Below are 20,027 nucleotides of genomic sequence, written 5' to 3'. Positions count from 1 at the left end.
TCAAGGGGTAAGGAGACAAACTGATTTCAATGTCACATTCATTCTGACAACCAGGAGAGACAAATGAAATACGTTTAGACTTTCAGAAAAACGTGTGAAGAATCATAGTTGCCATAAGTTAACGAGGCTTTGTGTCAGCACCACAGAGGCCCACGAGGGCAGAGGATCTGATTTGTTAGCTGCTTTTCCTGGGACCCACGGAGTAGGAGCTCAAGAAACATTTGCAGATAAACAGATTAGTCTTTCTTTATGCCTATCTGATCACAATGTTTAAGATTTTAGGAACAGGATAAGTACACATTAAAATTATTTTTTAGATTTATTTATTTTATTTGAAAGTCCGAGTTAGAGAGAGGGAGACCAAATGGCCAGAACCACCTGAGCTGGGCCAGGCCAAAGCCAGGAGCCAAGAGCCAGGAGCTTCATCCAGATCTCCCACATTGATACAGGGGCCCAAGGACTTGCTTTAGCAGGCGCATTAGCAGAGAGCTGGATTGGAAGTGAAGCAGCCAGGAATTGAACCAGCGCCCATATGGGATGCTGATGCTGCAGACAGCGGCTTAACATAGGATGCCACAGCACTGGTCCCCACATTAGGAATTTTAAGGTAAATCAATGAGTTCAAGTATTAGAGCCAGAACAGCAGGAGTGATGGGAAGTAGCATGATCGGACAATAAAATAAGATACCAAGCACACTTGCTATTAAAAGAGAAAACTTTATGTATGAAAGTATGTGCTAGTTTTAATTGTTTTAAACTTTATGTAGAAGCATTTAAACATTCAGAAAAGTTTCACATTCATGTCTGTGTACCTTTTTCTGGATCCAACACTTGCTAACATTTTTGTTACAGCTTTTTCTCTCTCTGTAATAAATAAACTTTCTACTGTTGTTATCACAGAAACATTTAGTAAGTGCACACATCATGACCTTTTGCTTCTGATTACTTTTATGTATATCTCTTAAGAAGATTGATTTCTTCCATAAGTACAATTAAGAAAAATTAACACTGATATAATACAATGGTGTAGCAGGTAAGATAAGGCGCCCACAGCCCATATCAAGAGAGCCTGGGTTCAAGTCGCTGCTCTGCTTGTGAGTCCAGCTTTCTGCTAACGCACATCCTGGGAGGCAGCAGGTTTGTGAGACCCTGCAATCCAGGTGGGAGACAAGGATTGAGTTCCTGGCTCATGTCTTTGGCCGGCCCAGCCCCAGCTGTTGCAGACATTTGGGGAGTGGGCCAACAGATAGGCACTTTCTCTATCTTCTGTCGAATTCTCTTTCTGTCTCTATGACTCTTGAAGAAGTGAAAATAAAATGTAAAAAAATAGTGTACAGTCTATATTCAGATTTGACCAATTGTCTCAATAGTTCCCTTTCCACCAGTGGTTTTTTTGTGTTTTTTTTTTTTTTTTGGGGGGGTGGGGTGGGGAGGGGAGGTTGGGGAGAAGAAAGTCATTTTTTCTCTGAGCTGAGTCATGTGTTACATTTAGTTTTCACATCTCATTTGCCTTCTTTAAGCTGGAATAGTTCTTCATCCCTGCTTTGTCTTTATGACGTGAGTAGTTTTGAAGGCACAGGCTGTTGTTTTGCAGAATGTTACTCAAGTCCGGCTGCTGTGTTTCACCTTGACTACTCTTGGTTACGTATATGTAGCAGCAATTGCACAGAAATGCTGTTTACTCCTCAGTGCATGGTGTCATAGGCATGTGATGTCTCATTGTTAGTAACACTAACTTTGATCAGTGGGCGAGGTATTTGTCAGATTTCTCCATTAAAAAGAAAGCATTCTTTTTTCTCTTTATTATTAAGGGACCTGGGATTGGTGTTACAGAGTCTTTGTAACTATCCTGTTCCTTGATACTTTTAATATCCATTGATAATTGTTGCCTGAATCAGTGATTACAGTCACGATTACAAATGATTTTACAAGTGATTTTCTAACTTTAGTATATCTAATGTACTTATTGATATTTTACCACAAATAAGAATATTGCTTCTTCCCAGTGTTAGATTATTTAGAATATAGATGCCCAGACAGCCTTATCACGTGTGGTTGCATATAGAAGAGGACTCCAATTCTGTTAGAAGTAGCCTCAAAGCTCAGTTTCTGTGAAGTCCTGAGACTGTCTTCTGCTGCAGGATATGATAGAAGTGTTTATTTCATTTTTATTCTGATGCCAACTGAAAAATACAATATCATTGAAAAAATGATTCTTCCCATAGGTAGGCCTGCCATGAGGCTGATGGCTAACGCTTGGGCACCAGCTGTATGTAGCAGATTGGCACCGGCATTAAGTAAACATATATTATGCATCTGCTGGATATAGAGAAGGAGGTGGTGTTGTTTGAGGTCTGACTCTGAGTGGCCTTAATGTTTGCTTCATCTTCTCTGGGCCTCAGGTTTACAACTGTAAATGAGGAAATCAGTGTAATTGCCCTGTCTTCTCTCAGGGTTATTCTGGGGATTAAGTCTCCTGATCTGTGGGAAAGCCTTCTGAGAACTCCAGATGCTAGGCAGATGTGGGCGGGCATACAGATCCAAAGCCTCCTGACCAGCTTGTTGAGAGCATTTTTCCTGCCAAATTCTTATTATGAATCAAATCATGAGGACATAATCAGACAAATCTATTTTGGACATAATCAGACAAATCTATTCTGTGGGACATTGTACGAAACAACTGGTCATGACTCTTTAAAAAAAGTCAATGTCATGAAAGATAAACATGAAGGATACTCAAAGACACAACAACAGCTGTTGTGAACTGGGGAAAACAATTATATGGGATGTGATTGAGACAACTGATCAAGTTTGAATGTGGATGAACTTCACAGTAATACTTTTCAGAGGTTAAATTTAGTAAGTAAGATAATGGTGTTGTCATATAGGACACTGTTCTGGGGTAATGTGGAGATATTTAGGGAGGATTGAATCATGATTGAATCATTGATTGCATAACTTGAATAGTTCTACAAAAGTACAAGTGATATTGGATGTTTAAATACACATATATGCAAAATGTTAGCGGTAGGTGAGTCTAGAAGAGAGCATTCAAGTGCTTATTATGTTGCTCTTTGTGTGAGTTTTATATTTTAAAAAATTTTTCTTATTTGAGTGACAGGAAAAGAGAGATATCTGTTATCTACTGGTTCACTCCAAAATGCCTGCAACAGCCGGGGCTGAGGCTGGGCCAAGCCAAAGCTGAGAGCCAAGAACTCAATCCAGATCTCCACATGGGTGGCGGGGACCCAACTACTTGAGCCATCACCTGCTGCCTCCCATGGTGCTGACTAGAATGCAGCTGGCATGGAAAGCAGAACTGAGACTTGAATCCAGACCCTCTGATAAAGGATGTGGGCATCCAAAGGGCATCTTAACCACTTTAAATATGCCAAACACTCACCCTTGATTTATTTTAAATTAAAAAGATAGGAAGAGAATATATTTTATTTAAATAAAACTGGTTTCAAACCACAAACTACAAAAGTAGCCCATTATGTTTCAAATCATCATTGTATCCTGGTGGGAAAAAAGCAGGCTGAAGAATTTTTGGAAATTACAAAAAAGGAAGGGGGACTTAACTGAAGTTTCAATTGTAAAGTGGAAGAGATTAAAATAGATAATAGTGTTAAGAGGACTAGCATGGTGCTGTAAGGGGACAAAACTTTACTCTCACTACCTCTCAGGGTCTCCAGCTGGGCCCGAGACTCCAATTTCCATGAGTTAGGAGCCACAGAGGAGCACACAGATTGTCCTAAGTCCATGGAGGCTCCCATGAAAGATCTAGGTTTGGCCTGGCCTACCCTCAGCTGTTGAGGGAATTTGGGGAGTGAACCAATAGATGCAAAATCTGTCTCTAACTCTCTGTAGGCCCTATCTCTCTTTTTCTCAACCTCTCTCTCTCTCTCTCACTTTCAAATAAATTAAGTGGTGAGGCCCAAGTGTTTATATACTAGATTAGACAAAGACAGAAAGGCAAGTATGGAAAAGTAAACTAGATGGGGAGAGTAACTGAAGGTGAAAGTTACTTTAAGAAGGTCTGATATGTTTCTCTTGACCTGACTTCCCATTTTTGGCTTTGATCAGAATGTTTCTTCCGGAGTAGGGAGGGCATCTTTTACATAGGAGTTATATTTTCTGTTTCAGGAAGGAAAGGAGAATCTGGAATGCCCTTCTTGTTTTGCAAAATCACCCTCTGAGGCATTTTTAAGTGACTTTAGCTCAGAATGTGAGTCAGTTAGCTCATACTCCCTATTTTGGGGTGGCATATTTTGTGACACTTCAGTGCACAGTACAAGTGCTCAGTGGATGTTCGTGAGTGTGTGTATAATTATGTGTGTACAATGCGCACACACACTTACACTGGGCATCTTTTGAGCCTTCACCATAAGCAAGAAGTTGGATTTGAACTTGGGTTTCACCCAGGACCAACATTTCCATTCTTCACAAGCCCACTTGGCCTCATGGTACTAGCTGTGAGGAGTCTCAAGGCAGAGACCGTTAGAGCAATAAGCTGTGGATCTTGATCACTACAGCAAGAGAGCAGAGAGTGCTTTGGTGTTGTTGAAAGGTCTACTCTCTGCCTCCATTCAAAGCAACTAATTTCCATTTCCAAACCCTTCTCCAGGGTAACCCATGTCTCACAAAGCAGCTCATTGGTCTTAGGTAATGATTGCACAGCACTCTGGAAACCGGAGTCTGACTGCTATGTAAGGCAATAAACCCATAACTGATCTTGGGCTGTTGGGCAGAATGGAAAATGGAACAGTCAAGCATACCAGCTATAAAAAGCAGTAAAACATAAACAAAAGCTCTGAATCCTGACTGTGCTGCAAGTAGGCGTTGGTTGATTTTTCCAGGGCAAGGAGTTTTACAAAGGCAGCCTGATGCAGCTGTTTTTTTCCCTTTGTGTTGTAAAACAGGAATTTTGCAGCCTTTTGGAACTCTGAGTTCTATGTTGAAAATATTCTTTTTCCTTCTCCTTAATGATGAAAAAAAAATCCTTTTGTGGAGAGAGAGAGAAAGGGAGAGAGAGAAAGAGAGACAGAGACAGAAAATGTTGGTCTTGTAGGGCTACGGGGACCTTTTCAGACACTCCCAATTTGTGGTAACTGTATGGAACAATTCCTGGTGGATCTTTTTATCTGACCCTGGCTGGTGGTGGGTGTGGCAGGGATGTTTTCTAACCTGGTTAACTAGGTGAGGACCTTGAACTTTAATGATGGTAAGAGCTGAAAGGCAGATGGAGCTCATAACATAGCAGGTCCTTGATATGAACTGAAACCTCAGGTGCTGGGCCATCGGGTTTAGGGCTAAGCTGCAAGCAGGGTCCCCTCAGGGCTGGTGTCCTGATCTGCTGCTCTCCTCTCTGCAGAGTTGAAGTGACCATTGTGGCCATGTGGCAGGAGGAGTGTGGATGTCTTAGATGTGCCTTTTGGGCAGAGCCCATTCCTGAAGTTTTACATTTCTGACACTGCGCTTCAGGTTTGCAGTGTTTTCTGTTGGTTTACTCATTAACCTTTCTGTGCCTCATTATTCTCAATTTTAAAAGGAGAACAACAATAGCTGCTTAGTTAATTGTTCCAAGGATTTGACTTAATAATATCTAGCGGACCCTCAATCAATAATCGTGTTATGTCCAATATATGTCAATTTAGCCTCACAATAGCTGTATTGGAAATGAGCATCTTGGTTTCTCTACATATAAATGAGAGAAAGGCAAGATATCGCATCCATCTCACACAGGTATTTAGTCAATGTTTCATTACTACAATGAAACAATGGAGGCTGGCTAACTTTATAAAGAACAGAGGTTGATTTGGGCTCACAGTTCTGGAAGTCAGTGGTCTAGACGCCTCACTTGCCCATGACCTTTTTGCTGGCAGAGTCCCAAGGCACTCAGAGCATCACACTGCAAGAGACAGGGATCGTGCATGTTTATGTGTCTCTCTCCTTCTGCCTATATAGTGTTCTGGATTCAAGTGCTCCACCCTAATAACAGTATCTCATCCTAATCATTTCCTAATCACTACTCACCTCATGATGAGGATTAAGCTCCACCATCTCAATACAACACAATGGGGATTAAATTTCAGCACCTGAAGCCTTGGGAGATGGGGTCACTCAGCCTACAGGCAAGCACAGCAATGGGCATGTCTGAGTTCTCTGGAGAACCACCTGAAATATAATAAAACTACTAGCAGTGAAAGACCGCGATGAGGTTAATGTTAGGATACCTGAGAAGGAAGAAGATTCACTGATTACCTAAGGAATCTGGAGGCAACATGCTTCATTCTGTTAGACCACTGTTTGTTTCTTAGTTCCCACCCTCCCCTTGAATAGTTACATAGACCTGTCTCATTGGGATATTTGCACTGAGAAAACAAAAGCTATTTCTATAAAACCACAAATATGCCAGTAGATTTACATGTAAGTTTCTCAAATTTTTTCCCATCAAGCTACAACAGGGCTGGATGGAAGATAATGGAGTTCTAGTCTTTTATCCCGTACATGTGAAAATTAAGGCCAGAGAGAAAGTTACTTGCCCAGTGCACTTGCTGGTGAGCTCAGACTAGACCTGGTTCCTTTGTCTACAACCAGCTCTCAATTCCATTTCATTACTGTATAAGCTTCTACATGCATATTTCAAACCACAACCAACAGTGAAATAGCTACGTTTCTAGTTCTTTATGTTGAATGTGTAAACTGGCATCCAGGCTGTCAAAGCTGTCCGTGAGCTTCCCGTCTGTATCTGGTTGAATAGGTAGCAGTCTGAGAGTGTCATGCTGCAGTGAAGGCGTGTGTGTGGGTTCATGCACTGTTCACTTCTCTGTGCCTCCTTGCCCCCGTACTGATCTGATTTAGACTTCCTTCCTCTTCTATGACTTAACACATGCTCAGTTTTCTCTTAACTAATCACTTTCTGTAACTGACTTGGATCTGAGCCTGGTAGGTAGCAGAGACTAACTCAGGGTAAGACAAAGGAAATCCCCTCTACTGGCTGATTTGATCTCACTGTACCCAAGAGGAGCGAAGGTCAGAAGAAGCGGTTTGCTGGTGGGCTGTCATTGAATATCCTATTTTTAACTGTTGGCATCTGTAACAGCATCAGACCAGCAAAGAGTGCCATGAGGGCAAGTACCAAAGCCTTGTGTATTTTTGTATTATCTTTAGAAGCTGAGACAGTGAGGTACTGTTTATTATTTAAATACCTTTCATACATAAAGTTGTGAGACTTAATTTAATCAATTAGTGTACTGGTGGTGTATTTCCTACAAATGATTTCTCCTTTGGAGAAAATTCATATAATACTGAGAAAGTGAAGTTTTCCCCATTTCTGCCTCCTTCCCTAGAAAAAACTGTGTTGCTTCTTTCACTTTCATGACTTTTTTCTATGCACCAAACAGTAACTCTGCACCTAGAAATATAAGTATTTCTTGTAAGTAGGATCATACTGAATTATTTCACAACTTTTCTACTTAATGCATTTTAGATATTGTGTGCCTGTACACATATTTAATTTATTTTATTTAAAAAACCACTGCCTAGGATTCTACTGCATGAATGTTCCATGGCTTATTAATTTTTCTACTGAGACTTATAGACTATACCAAAGAATCATTGTGATTGTGTGTTTCTCCAGTACAGATACCTCGCTGCAAAAATATATATATATATATATTTTAATTGTTCAGAAAGACATTAAGGAAAGGAGGGGTGCCCCATGACTCAAAGATTTCACAGTCGGTAATAATGAGGGCACTGTGGGCTGACTTTCAGCTGTACTCAAGGGAGACTGCTGGTGACGTGGACACACAGTTATGTGTGCCTAACTCACAGCTGCAGGCAGCACAGTAGCTCGTTTGACTCCAAGTCAAAACCACCAGGGTGTTGACACTGCTGTGTCTGCCGAGCAGGAAAGTTCTTTATTTGTTAACAGGAGGGATGGGGTGACCACAGTAGGCAGCCAGTAAAATGAAAACAGGATTGGTGCGAGCAGGCTGGAGGGATTCTGATTGGCAGATCTTTCTGTGGCAGTCCGTCAGAGGCAGAAGTCTGAGGTGGAGTGGTTTTGCTTCCTATGCCTGATGCGTTGTCTATTTTTCCAGTTGGCCGCCCAATCCCCGTTCATCAGACTCCGCACCCAACCCGGGAGCAGATTGAGGAGTTGCATCAGACCTATATGGAGGAGCTAAGAAAATTATTTGAGGAGCACAAAGGAAAGTATGGTATCCCAGAGCATGAAACTCTCACTTTTAGATGAGTGTAATTCTCATAAGCTGTAAAGGAGGACAAGCAAACATCATATTGATAACAAAAATATTTTAAATAACTTTTTTTCTTTTGACTCTGGAATCAAATTTGCATCTGAGAAATATTATTTATGGTAGCAGGTGTTGATGTTTTCTCTATGATAAATAAAAATATGGTAGATGATTATAGGATAACTGTAGGACTTTAAATAATATTCTTTATTTAGGAAGTCTAAATCATTTTATAGGTTATGAAGAGGTTTAGATTTACTCATAGACTACAAAAATTGACAGCTTCAAAAAATAACTAGACCCTTTTACTAAACTTAGCAATAATTGAAAATAGTGTTTTCACCAAGTATGACAGCTGTTGTTCAACACAGCTGGAACATGTGTGAGACAGGGTGTAAAATAATTTGCCACATAGCATTGGAGCGAGAGGAGTTTTTTGGTTTGTTTGAACAGACCAGTTGCTGGTGAATCATGTTACTTTTCTTACTTAAATAATTTGATCCTTTCAGTCATGGCAACCAACACACTTTTGTACAATAGTGCAGAATGTTTGTGTCATTTTGGAAACAGAACGAGTCTGCCACATGGGAAACCATGTGGGCAAAGGACTGTTCCTTGACTTCTTTTCATGTTTAGAGATGTGTGCATTTGCTATAGCAAGGAAGTCTGTTTGGAAGACATAGTTTTACATGTGTTTTAGACAATGGAAATTCCAAAAGGTTTTCATAGCAGTAGAAAAAGTTTCCATTTTCTTCTCAAATGGCCTCTTCATTGTAAGACAGACTCTGAAGCAAAGCGTTCTCTCTAGGGAAAAGTGTCCAATTCACAGTTGACCTGGGTGTAAGTTTCCTCTGAACCTGAATGAGCAGGAACCTTGTCCTTGCTACTACTGTTGTCGCCGTAGTGCCGGGGTTAGTGCTGGGGTTCATGGCATTCAGGAAGCAGTACATAAGTACTTCTTTAATGAACATAGTTGGGAACTGAATGTGCAAAATGTTGTCATACATGAAGAATTTTTAAAGATATGTTTTACCATGAAATCTGTTATAATCAAGGTCCACCTTAAGAAAGAGATGGTTTGCTCTGTCTGGTTGTCCTGCAGTGGTGTCAGCAGTGCTACAGACTGGCTCCTAGGAAGCAAGGCAGAGATCACTGAGTGCTAAGGGACCAGTCAGGCAGTAAGCACGCCTGGTCTCCAAAGATCTCCACGGCCAGGTGCTTGTTGCTATGCCTCCTCCACTCTAGGTCTTTGTGGGCAATGTCACAACTTGTTGGCAGTATGTCCAGTTTTTAAACATCAAGCCTTGGGCAAAACAAAGTCATGCCTTGCTTAAGACAATGTCTTACACAAAAGAAAGCCAGCCTTCTCTACGGTTCTATATGAAGATTTCTGGCCTGAATTCCTTTGAGTTCATACTAGTTGAGCAATCCAGGAACCCATTGGCCCTGTGACCTTGAAATAAGTTCAATTTTTATTTGTCAAAATGAGATCCTAGGTTATTATAAAACCCACAAATTTCATTCCTTTGGAGAAGTTTATGCTTGAACTTTCATGACTTCACAGAGGCATGAGTTTTAATCTCATCATTAGTAATGACGACCCAACATCAGCTGAATTAGCTAGCAAACAGTTAAAGTCATGTTTAGTAAAGGAAGAGAACTAAAAAATGAGAAAAAATTCAATCATGAGTTTATCTAGATTCTACCATTAAAAAAAAAAACTTTAATTTTGGCAAAAATAAAATGTTATTTTTCAGTACAGTTTATGGGGGAGCGGAAATTATCTCTTCACTTCTTAGAGTCTCCAAAGGTCTTAATCTAGCTTTGCCAAAAATCTTTTCATAGACTCATGAATTGTAATTTCCATAGAGTTCTACAGATTCCAAATGAATTTTTTGATATGAAGTTTTGCTACCACACAAATGTGGGTCATATAATATACTCAGTAGAGGGACTTGACAGATTTCCCCTGTTATAATAAAAATTTCCATCTACTATGTAATGACATATAAATTTTAAGTCATAAATCAAAACACTAATAATGACAAACTAACTCTACAGCCATGTAGGAGAAACTGGGCCTATTGCCTTGTGAAAATGTGCATGTGTGCTGCGTGGTTTAAACATTGCTTTCTCATTTCCCTCGCACACCAGGTATAGGCAAAGTCATTTTCTTTGTCTTGCAGATAGAAGTTTATGAAATTTTTGATAACCAGATAAATCTGTTATACTCAAGTGAAGGCTGTGGCTTCAATGTGTACAAAGGCTGTCTGGCTTGGCCTCTTTACCAAGGGAAACCACGGCAAGCGGTTCTAGGGGATTTAGTGCAAACCCTTTGCCACTGCTGTGAAAACAGTGCAAGTGTGTATACTGCAGGGATGATGGGTTAGAAGTGAAATCCCTGCTTTTAGGGAAGACGCATCACCGTCATGAGAAGCATGGAGGCGAAATCTATCCGCACCTTTGTGATTTTACGTCTATTCCAAACTACCTCACTGGTGCAGATGGCCAAAGTTTGTGGTGAATATGAATCGGTGCTAATATTAGTCGTGTTTCCCTCTGACAAGAAACACTTGATGGAATTTGTTGACTTGTTTCTCCTCTCCCCCCAGTAGCCCAAGATATTTGTATTTTTTAACCAAAGTGATGCCACTTTGTGGGAATGGAGGATTTACTACAAATAGAATTTGTATATGTTTCTTAAGGGAGAAAAACAGGGCAACTTCTAAACTAACCAACCAATTTCTCTAGTTTCTCTAGGATGGAAAACACAGAAGCAATTCTTTCTATAGAGGGACTTCTTTAGTACTTTATATTTTGATCATTGTAGTTAATCCTTCCCAAGCACCTGCAGCTTGGTGCCTTGATATCTTATATGAAAAGGAGAACATTTATCTCAGCCTAGAGTTAACCTATGCGATGATGAGTTCTTTAACAGAAGAACCTGTGTCTTATTTGCATTTGGGTACTCACCCAAGCAGACCAGTTCCTAAGCAGTCTCTCAATGAATGGTTGAGGAACCAAACTGGAAGTTGGTTGGATCGTTTCTAAGTTTTAGAGCCAAGAGGGATTTCATAGCCTGTGTAGTTATTCCTTTTGCACATGAAGTGCTTGGACCCTAGTTTAATGAAAATTAAAAATGACTGTGTGTTCATATTCATTTGCCTTGATTAAACAGAAAGTACTAATATTCTGGGATGTTGATTAATAAACCCAATACTCTTCCTATAAAGCAGAAGTTTTAAAAAAGTAGAGCGTGATTGAAGCAATACACTTAAGGCAAGCGATTAAAAACTCCGAAGCAAGCTCTGTCTTTTGGTTATTGAGAAAATTTTTCTTGTTTGAAGCCAGAATACCACATTGTTGATTTTTTTTTCCTTTTGCAAGAGCTATTTTGGTTATGTGTCCTGGGAAAAGTCCAAGTTTTCAACAAGATTCACTACTAGAGCCATATGTATTGGAGCAGTGGATAAGGCCCAGTGCCTTTTTCCCAGGATGACCAACTGAACTGAAAAAGAATCTTCCCTTTAAACGGACAGTGATCATTAGCGCAAGCCAAAGCAATCCCATTGGTCACACAGAGGCAGGTAGAGCTTCTGTCACCTTAATGGCATCTGAGCCCTGAGTCCATTCTGACTCCAGCCTTGTCCATCTAGATTGCCTTTTTTTTTTTTTCTTTTTCTTTTACACAGCTCTTAGATTCAGACTAAGAATTATCTTGGGCTATTTTGAGAACAGAGATAAATCTGAAGTTCCCTGTATTCCCAGGGTCTGTGTAACTCTCCCATAGATCATTTCCAGGTCAGCTTGTAGCCTTAGAGCTTTCTAGTTGGATTCTAAGCCCTGTAGGATGGGCATGCAGTGATGCTGGGACAGTCGGAGAGCCTAACTTCCCCACTCTCTCCTCTCCTCTTTATTTCAGACAGTCCTTTAACCCCTGGTCTTCCAATAACTGAGTGGAGGGTCCTGGCTCACTTCTTCCTACATAAGTAGAGTAGGAGTAAATGGTCTCCATGGTGCTGTCTAGCTCTGTCTTTGCCTGGCCTGTTATCTGTCATGATAATAACAATTATTTGGAGATGATCTATCTGATTACTTTGCCTTGGCATTGCTATCCTCGCTTGCTTCTATTCCTCCAGGAAATTCAATGAGCTGAAATGACCATTTCACTTTCTTGGTATGCAAAAAACACCAATTGCTACTGCAGTGTCTCCAGGATCACAATGACCTTTAGTTGTATGTTTCTAAGAAATAAATTCTCTAAATAGGAGAAATTTAACTTAAGAGTCCTCTTCCTTTATATCATTCAAAAATGTGGAATTATAGTTTATTATTAAAACATAGGAGGCCATGACACTTCTATATTTTCTATATTGTATGTTTTGTTGTGTGTGTGTGTTTAAACTGTCATTTTTAAGAGTTTTGCCCAATAAATGTGTTTTTCTGCCTGAGTGATACATGTGTGGGTGTGTTTTTTTTTTAAACTGGATGGAATGTTTTCTTTTTTCCACACCTTAGCAAGGCTGAAATAATTTAGACTTGGGCATGAAAATAGGCAAGAAAATTGCAGCAAAATGGTGAGCATTGCAAATTCTCATACTGGAGAGTCAGTGCTTTAAATCTTCTTGAGGGGGATAACGATAAAACACAAAGCAGAGGCAAGACTACTGAAGACTGCAGGTGTGCAGGATTGAAACTAGATCAGGAGCGGCAAGAGGAAACAGAATCAGAGCCTGTCTAATCCAGACATGTTCAAACGCTGGTAGGTAGGAACATGTGTGAATTACAGATGGAGTCAATGACTGCTAGTGGGCAGGGAAGATGAAGAGTGTTCTAAACTTAGAGTGCAGTGATGCTTCACAATGCTATCGATATGCTAAAAACCTGAACTCTATATTTCTTTTTTTTAACATTTATTTAGTAAATATAAATTTCCAAAGTATAGTTTATGGATTGCAATGGCTTTCCCCCTCATAACTTCCCTCCCACTCGCAACCATCCCATCTCTCACTCTCTCTCCCATCCCATTCTTCATCAAGATTCATTTTCAATTATCTTTATATACAGAAGATCAACTTAGTATATGCTAAGTAAAGATTTCAACAGTTTGCACCCACACAGAAACACAAAGTGGCAGAGCCCCAAAGTACTTGGGCCATCTTCTGCTGCTTTCCTACGCACATCAGCAGGAAGCTGGATCAGAAGTGGAGCCACCAGGACTCAAATCAGCACTCCCATATGAGATGCCAGCATTGCAAGTGCTGGCTTAACTGACTGCACCCCAACACCAAGTCAAGACTTTTTTTTTCAGTATTTTATGAATACTGTAACATAATAAATATTATCATGTAATATAGGCAATATTTTTCAGCTACCTATGGTATATCAAATATAGAGATGAATGCTTTCTGTACATTATGACAATTAGGTCTTAAAATAGTTCTAATAAGATAGCTATTAGTTTTATTTTATAGGAAGCTGGGATCAGTATGGTCTAGAACCTGGCCTGCTGGTGGGAGGTGGAGCTCGGACAAAATGCCAGATCCCCTGACCAGAACCCATGCGCTGGGTGTAGGATTCAGGACACCTGTGGCTCCTGAGTATCTCATACTCCCTGAGTAATTGCACGCTAACCGAGGAATCACACAATACTGGATAAGTAAGCACATACACTCCACTGAGTAACTGAGAGGGTGGGACATGAATATCAAGGTTGCTTATAGGTTCCTCTAGCTGTGATTCTGTTCTAAAGCCATTTTTTAAAAAAATTTATTTATTTATTTATTTATTTGAGAGGTAGAGTAACAGACAGTGAGAGAAAGACACAGAGAGAACGATCTTCCTTCTGCTGGTTCACTGCTCAGATGGCCGCAACGGCTGGAGCTGCGCCGATCCGAAGCCAGGAGCCAGGAGCTTCTTCCCGGTCTCCCACGTGGGTGCAGGGGCCCAAGGACTTGGGCCATCTTCTACTGCTTTCCCAGGCCATAGCAGAGAGCTGGATTGAAAGAGGAGCTGCCGGGACTAGAACCAGCACCCATATGGGATGCCAGCACCGCAGGCAGAGGATTAACCTACTGCCCCACGGAGCCGGCTCCTAAAGCCATTTCTGACCAGCCTTTGCTCCAAAACCACGGGGCACAGCATCCATCTCCAGCTCTGAGCAATCAGCTGAGGACTCTTTTCGTGTTGGCAGAATTTTATGTTCCCCACTAAAACAACACAGCCGAGAACCTTCACAGACAGACAGATACTTGTTGGCAAAAATTAAAGATTTAAACAGAACATCTGTTTGCTTAAAGGGCTTGATTTTTTTTTTCTTTTTTTTGGTGTGTGTACGGCTATTACTACATAGAGCATTAGTTGGGGAAAGATCATTTTTCCGAAGTATATTTTTAAATTCATTTTGCTTCTTACATGTTTATATGCCTGTGTGTGTTTTTCTAAGTACCTTTTGATGTTTTTCTCCATAAGATGCTTGCCACATGTTCCAAATTTAAGAAGAAACTTCTGTTTGACATCTCCTTCCCTGCCTTCTCCACTTCCCCAACAACATCTTAGAAAATTCTAGATGGAAAAAATTTTACCTCTAATTTAACCTGGTCTTGACATTTTATGTGATGCTGAAATGAATGCTGTGATTTATCTTAGATTGGTTGATGATGTAAGAGTTGGATCATACCATTTGTAATTTCAAATTGACTTATCTTTAAAATAACATTGAATCTATGAATATAGAATTTTTAGTCATATTGAAGAATTTTAACAGGATCTTCAGAAGGATTTTCACATATATGTTTATACATTATATGTATAAGGGCTATGTATACTATGTTATATGACATATAGCAATAAATAATAGAGACAGGTATGGTATAGATATATACCTATTCATTAGTTTAATTGAAGTAACACACAAAGAAAATTTTAAATCACTGTGAATGAAAGCAAATGTGATTCCTTTGGGAACTAATTAGACTTTTAAAACTGAGTTTGATCTACATCGTGAGTAATACGAGTGTGCTTCAAAAAACTAATGGAAAACGGAATTGAAAGGTAAGTTTATTGAGAAGCAAAACGCTTTTGAAATTCATGCATATGAGCGGGGGGGGGGGTCTTCAAAAGTTCATGAAAACGTATATTACAGAAAAGCTATGCATGGATTTCTGATTTTTTAGCACCCAAATAAACTTACCTTGCAATTCCATTTTTCTGTGAATAACTCATATACTGTCGAATGACCATGGGATGTGACCCATTTTGTTGTTTCAACCCAGGACACAGCCACACCCTTGCTTTAAAAGCACTTGGCTCTGGAGGTGGTGGGTACACTTCTCAGCCAGGGAAGACAGTGAGGAGTTCCCCCACGGGCCTCTCCTTTCCACCTTCTCCCGTGACAGTTTTCTCTGTACATGTGCTTCTTCTTTGTCCAAAATCCAGGAAAAAGAAAAAGAAGAGGAAGAGGACGGGAAAGGGGGAAGCTGAATTGTAGTAAGTAATTTATAAACCCCTGCTTGTTATCTCTTGGAGGTAAGGTCAGGGACCATGAAAGTAGGGAAGAGTTGAAAAGGAAGAGATGAGACTGTTCAAGGACAGAAGATGAGAAGAGGAAGACACCGCATCATCATACATTTTATAATAGACATTTTTATACATTCCATATTAACTAAAGACTCTTCCACACCCACGGGTTCCCAAAGGCCTTCATTTCCATCACAGATCTGGTGCTGCCTGAGTTGTCGTCTCATACAGGGTACCCCTGAGGGAAGGTGAGGCCCGTTGACCACCTCCCCACCCCAGTCTAAAGGAGTGACTCCTGCAGTGTAAACTTAAACTCTCTTAACCCTACCAGGCCTCTGTGATAAGGATCTTTGCAATTTTCCTGATTACTCCTGAGAATCTGCTGTTTCTAACCTAAAAAGTCAGACAGCTAAAAGTCTTGGATGGAAACGCAGACCCCATTTTCCCCCCAGTACTATGCCAAGTTGTCAGGTGATATGATCACAGCAAGTCCAAAGATCAAACAGTCATGTGAACACAGTATAGTCAGTCATGTTTGTTAGAATGTGCACCGGCAAGGTGACCTTTAGAACTATGTATTTGCACTGTTACTGTTGAGGGTTCTAGAAAACAAACCAGGATGATTTGACTACAGCTGCTGGGTTTGGATGCTGAGATGATAGAATTTCTACAAAGGTGTGTGCTCTCTTGGTCATTTGTGGCCAGAGAAAACACGTTGCGTAAGGCACTGCTGACACTGAACTTCTGAAGTCTGAAGCTCTTCCCACATCCTGTGGCCTGTCTTTACTCTGGGTTATTTTCCTTTCCAGATCTTGATAGGCTCAGAAGCTGCCCCAGGCCATGATTTCCAAGGAGAAACTTCTCTTCCCTCTGCCTGTGATTTCATTTTGCTCTGGGCTCTTGTTTTGTGAAACTTGGGGACACAGGGACTTCAGTCTGCTTCTCTATCTGGGGTGTGTAATGTGCTTTTTGCTAATTCCCTGAGTTCCATCAGAGATATGTCTCTGCCAGAATTATTTGGCCAGAATCTACTGAAGAATTATTTTCAGGTTTGTTTGTGGTTGTAGATTCAATTGGAATTTCCTGCATCTCCCAGCAATCCAGAGATTCTCCTGGAGGGACTGAGCCCCAGCTGCAAGGTGTGTTTCTTCCAGTAAATGCAAGAAATCTAAATGTGGCGTGGAGGAAGATGCTCAGGACCTGGTTCTGCTAAGCACGCGTGCGGTGACCTCTCAGTTTCAAGTTCCTGTTCACTCACAGTAATAAAATGATCTCTCCTATACAGAAGTTCGTTGAGTCATAGGATCCAGCAATCACTGATACTTCTACACCTTTGCTATGTTCATGAGCACATTTAATCTTGGAACACAGCTCTTAAACTCAATTTTACATCCCACCCACCCCAAGTACCTTTAGGTTGTGCTAAAGTTGAACTCTCTGCAGTTGGAATCTGGGGTTACATAACCACGATCAAATTCCTAAAGAAATAGAAAGTTTTCCAGGAGAAGCGTCTGTCTCAATGACTCTCCCAAGTAACCATCGTTGATTCTAGACTTAGAAAACCCATACTCTACTTCAAATCAATACCAACTCCAGAGACAAGAAAGCACTGTATCTGTAACCAACATACTCAGTAATGTGTCAGGTATGAATGTACCAACTTCATGCTTGTTTCATTATGGTGGCAAAAATTGTCACCATAGCTCCAGACATCACATCTTTGTTTAAGGCAGGAAGAAGAAAGGAGGCCTCTCAGGGCTAGCATTATGGTGCAGCATGTTAAGCTGCTGCATGTAACACCAGAGTTTTGTAACTGTGCCAGTTCAAGTCACAGCTTCTCCACTTCTGATCTACTCCCTGCTATTGTGCCTGGGAAGGCAGAGGAAGATAACCCAAGTGCATGGGGTCCCTGCTACACACACGGGACACAAGGATGGAGTTCCTGGATCCTGGATTTGGCCTGGCCCAGCCCTGGCTGTTGCCCCATTTGAGAAATAAATAAGCCAATGGAAGGTATCCCCCAATCCTGCCTCAATTCTCGGTCATTCCATCTTTCAAATAAATAATCCCTTACCCCCCTTTTAAAAAAATAAAAAAGAATCTTTTCTCCTCTTTTGCTTTCACTCATTTCCCCAGAATCCTTCTTGCAGACCTTCCTTACATCTCTTTGGTCAAATCTGGGCCACATGGATCACTCCCAACTACAAATATAACTAGAAAAGGATTTGATTGTCCATCCTTTAAGGCAAGAGTCAGCAAACCTTTTCCACAACAACTGAAACAGTAAATATCTCAGACTTTGCAGGTCATTTGATCTCTGTTACAACAACTCAATTCTGCCGTTTTAGCGCAAAAGCAGTGTAGATAACATGTAAATGAATGTGGCTATCTTCCAATACAATTTTATTTATGGACACTGAATTTTGAATCTCAAGTATTTTCATGAAATACTATTCTTTTGATCTTTCTTCAACCCTTTAGAAATGTGAAAATCATTCTTACTGCTGGATTTGGACATAATTTGTGAGAGCGTAATGGGAATGGCTTGGGAACACACTCACAGAGCTGCTGCAAATAGGCTCTGTATCTTGAATGTAGCATATCCGGAAGTGTGACAAACTCAGCTTATCAGATTGACTTTAATTTTCCTGAAATTAAAAGAAAACCTATATCATATTATTTGTCATAAGCAACTTCAAGTTTGCAAAGGTCTTTAACACAGAACATCTGTATTGCTGATCTCCTGAGCCAGAAGACTTTATATATTTTGGTGTTTGCATGACTGGATCAATCCATACCTGAGAACACTCTAGAATGTAGCACTGAAACCAGAAAATTGACCCTATAATACAGACATCTATGTAATTGCTCAAGGATCTGTTTGCCTAAGCTTCATGAAAATTCTGAGATAAAACTACCTTGTATACTATTTAAAATAGGATAATGATAGATATTTTAAAAAAGAATAATGGTCAGATAAACATATCTGTCTATTTAGATTCAATGCAATCCCTATCAAAATACCAATGACACTCCTTACAGAATTAGAAAAAATAATTCTAAAATTCATACGGAATCACAAAAGACCCAGAGTAGCCAACATGATCATGAGCAAGAAAGCATACTTCAAAGCATACTACAAAGCTATAGTAATTAAAACATCATGGTATTGGCATAAAAACTGATACATCAGAATAAAGAGCCCAGAAATTAATCCACATATATACAGCTAACTGATTTTTTAAAAAAGTGCTCAGGCTATATAGTGGAGTTAGGATAATCTCTTCAACAAATGGTGTTAGCAAAACTGGAGATTAGATCCATACCTCTCACCATCTACAAAAATCAACTCAAGATGGATCAAAGATCTAAATTTATTATCTGAGGCCATGAAGTTGCTAGTAGAAAATGTAGGGAAGTACTCTAAGACATTGGTGTAGGGGATGACTTCTTGGACAAGACCCCCAAAGCACACCCACAAAGGCAAAACTAAATAAATGGGACATTTTTTAAACTCAGAAGTTTTTGCACAGAAAAGGAAACAATGAAGTGAAGAGAGATCCAACAGAATGGGAAAAATATTTGCAAACCACCTATCTGACAAAGGAATAATATCTTGAATATATCAGCAACTTTAAAAACTTAACAAAAACAAAAATCCAGTTGAGAAATGGGCAAAGAACTTCAATAGAGATTTCTCAAAAGAAGAAATACAAATGGCCAACCAATATATGAAAAAATATTCAACATCACTAGCCATCAGGGAAATGCAAATCAAAACCACAATGAGATATCACCTCACCCCTGTTAGAATGGCTAAAATCCAGAACACAGAGTAATAAATGCTGGCGAGGATGTAGAGAAAGGGGTACACTTATACATTGTTGGTGGGAATATAAATTAGTTCAGCCACTGTGGTAAACAGTGTGGAGATTTTTTTTTAAAGATTTATTTATTTGAAAGAATTACGGAGAGGCAGAGAGAGAGAGAAAGTATTGCATCTGCTGATTCACTCCCCAAATGGCTGCAATGGCTAGAGCCAGGAGCCAGGAGCCTCTTCTGGGTCTCCTACACAGGTGCAGGGGCCCAAGCACTTGGGCCATCTTCTACTGCTTTCCCAGGCCATAGCAGAGAGCTGGATCAGAAGTGGAGCAGCTGGGTTTCAAATTGGTGCCCATATGGGATGCCAGCATTGCAGGTGGGAGCTTTACCTGCTACACCAGAGCGCCAGCCCCCTACATTTGA

The 20,027-nt window shown here is 40.2% G+C and overlaps 1 protein-coding gene across 1 annotated transcript in view; it reads left to right on the top strand.

Moving 5' to 3' along the window:
• MOGAT1 (monoacylglycerol O-acyltransferase 1) overlaps nucleotides 1-12,719 on the top strand; it is a 39,065-nt gene extending 26,346 nt beyond the window's left edge. The window contains exon 6 of the mRNA XM_002712499.5: nucleotides 8,109-12,719. Coding sequence (XP_002712545.1) covers nucleotides 8,109-8,263 — 155 coding nt within the window. The 3' untranslated portion in view covers nucleotides 8,264-12,719. The remainder of the gene's footprint in view (nucleotides 1-8,108) is intronic.
• The last annotated feature ends 7,308 nt before the right edge of the window (nucleotides 12,720-20,027 follow it).

This window comes from Oryctolagus cuniculus, chromosome 3 (genome assembly GCF_964237555.1).
Source record: "Oryctolagus cuniculus chromosome 3, mOryCun1.1, whole genome shotgun sequence".
Taxonomy (NCBI): domain Eukaryota; kingdom Metazoa; phylum Chordata; class Mammalia; order Lagomorpha; family Leporidae; genus Oryctolagus; species Oryctolagus cuniculus.
Note: the sequence above shows the minus strand (reverse complement) of the source record. Positions and strands in the feature narration are given on the sequence as shown.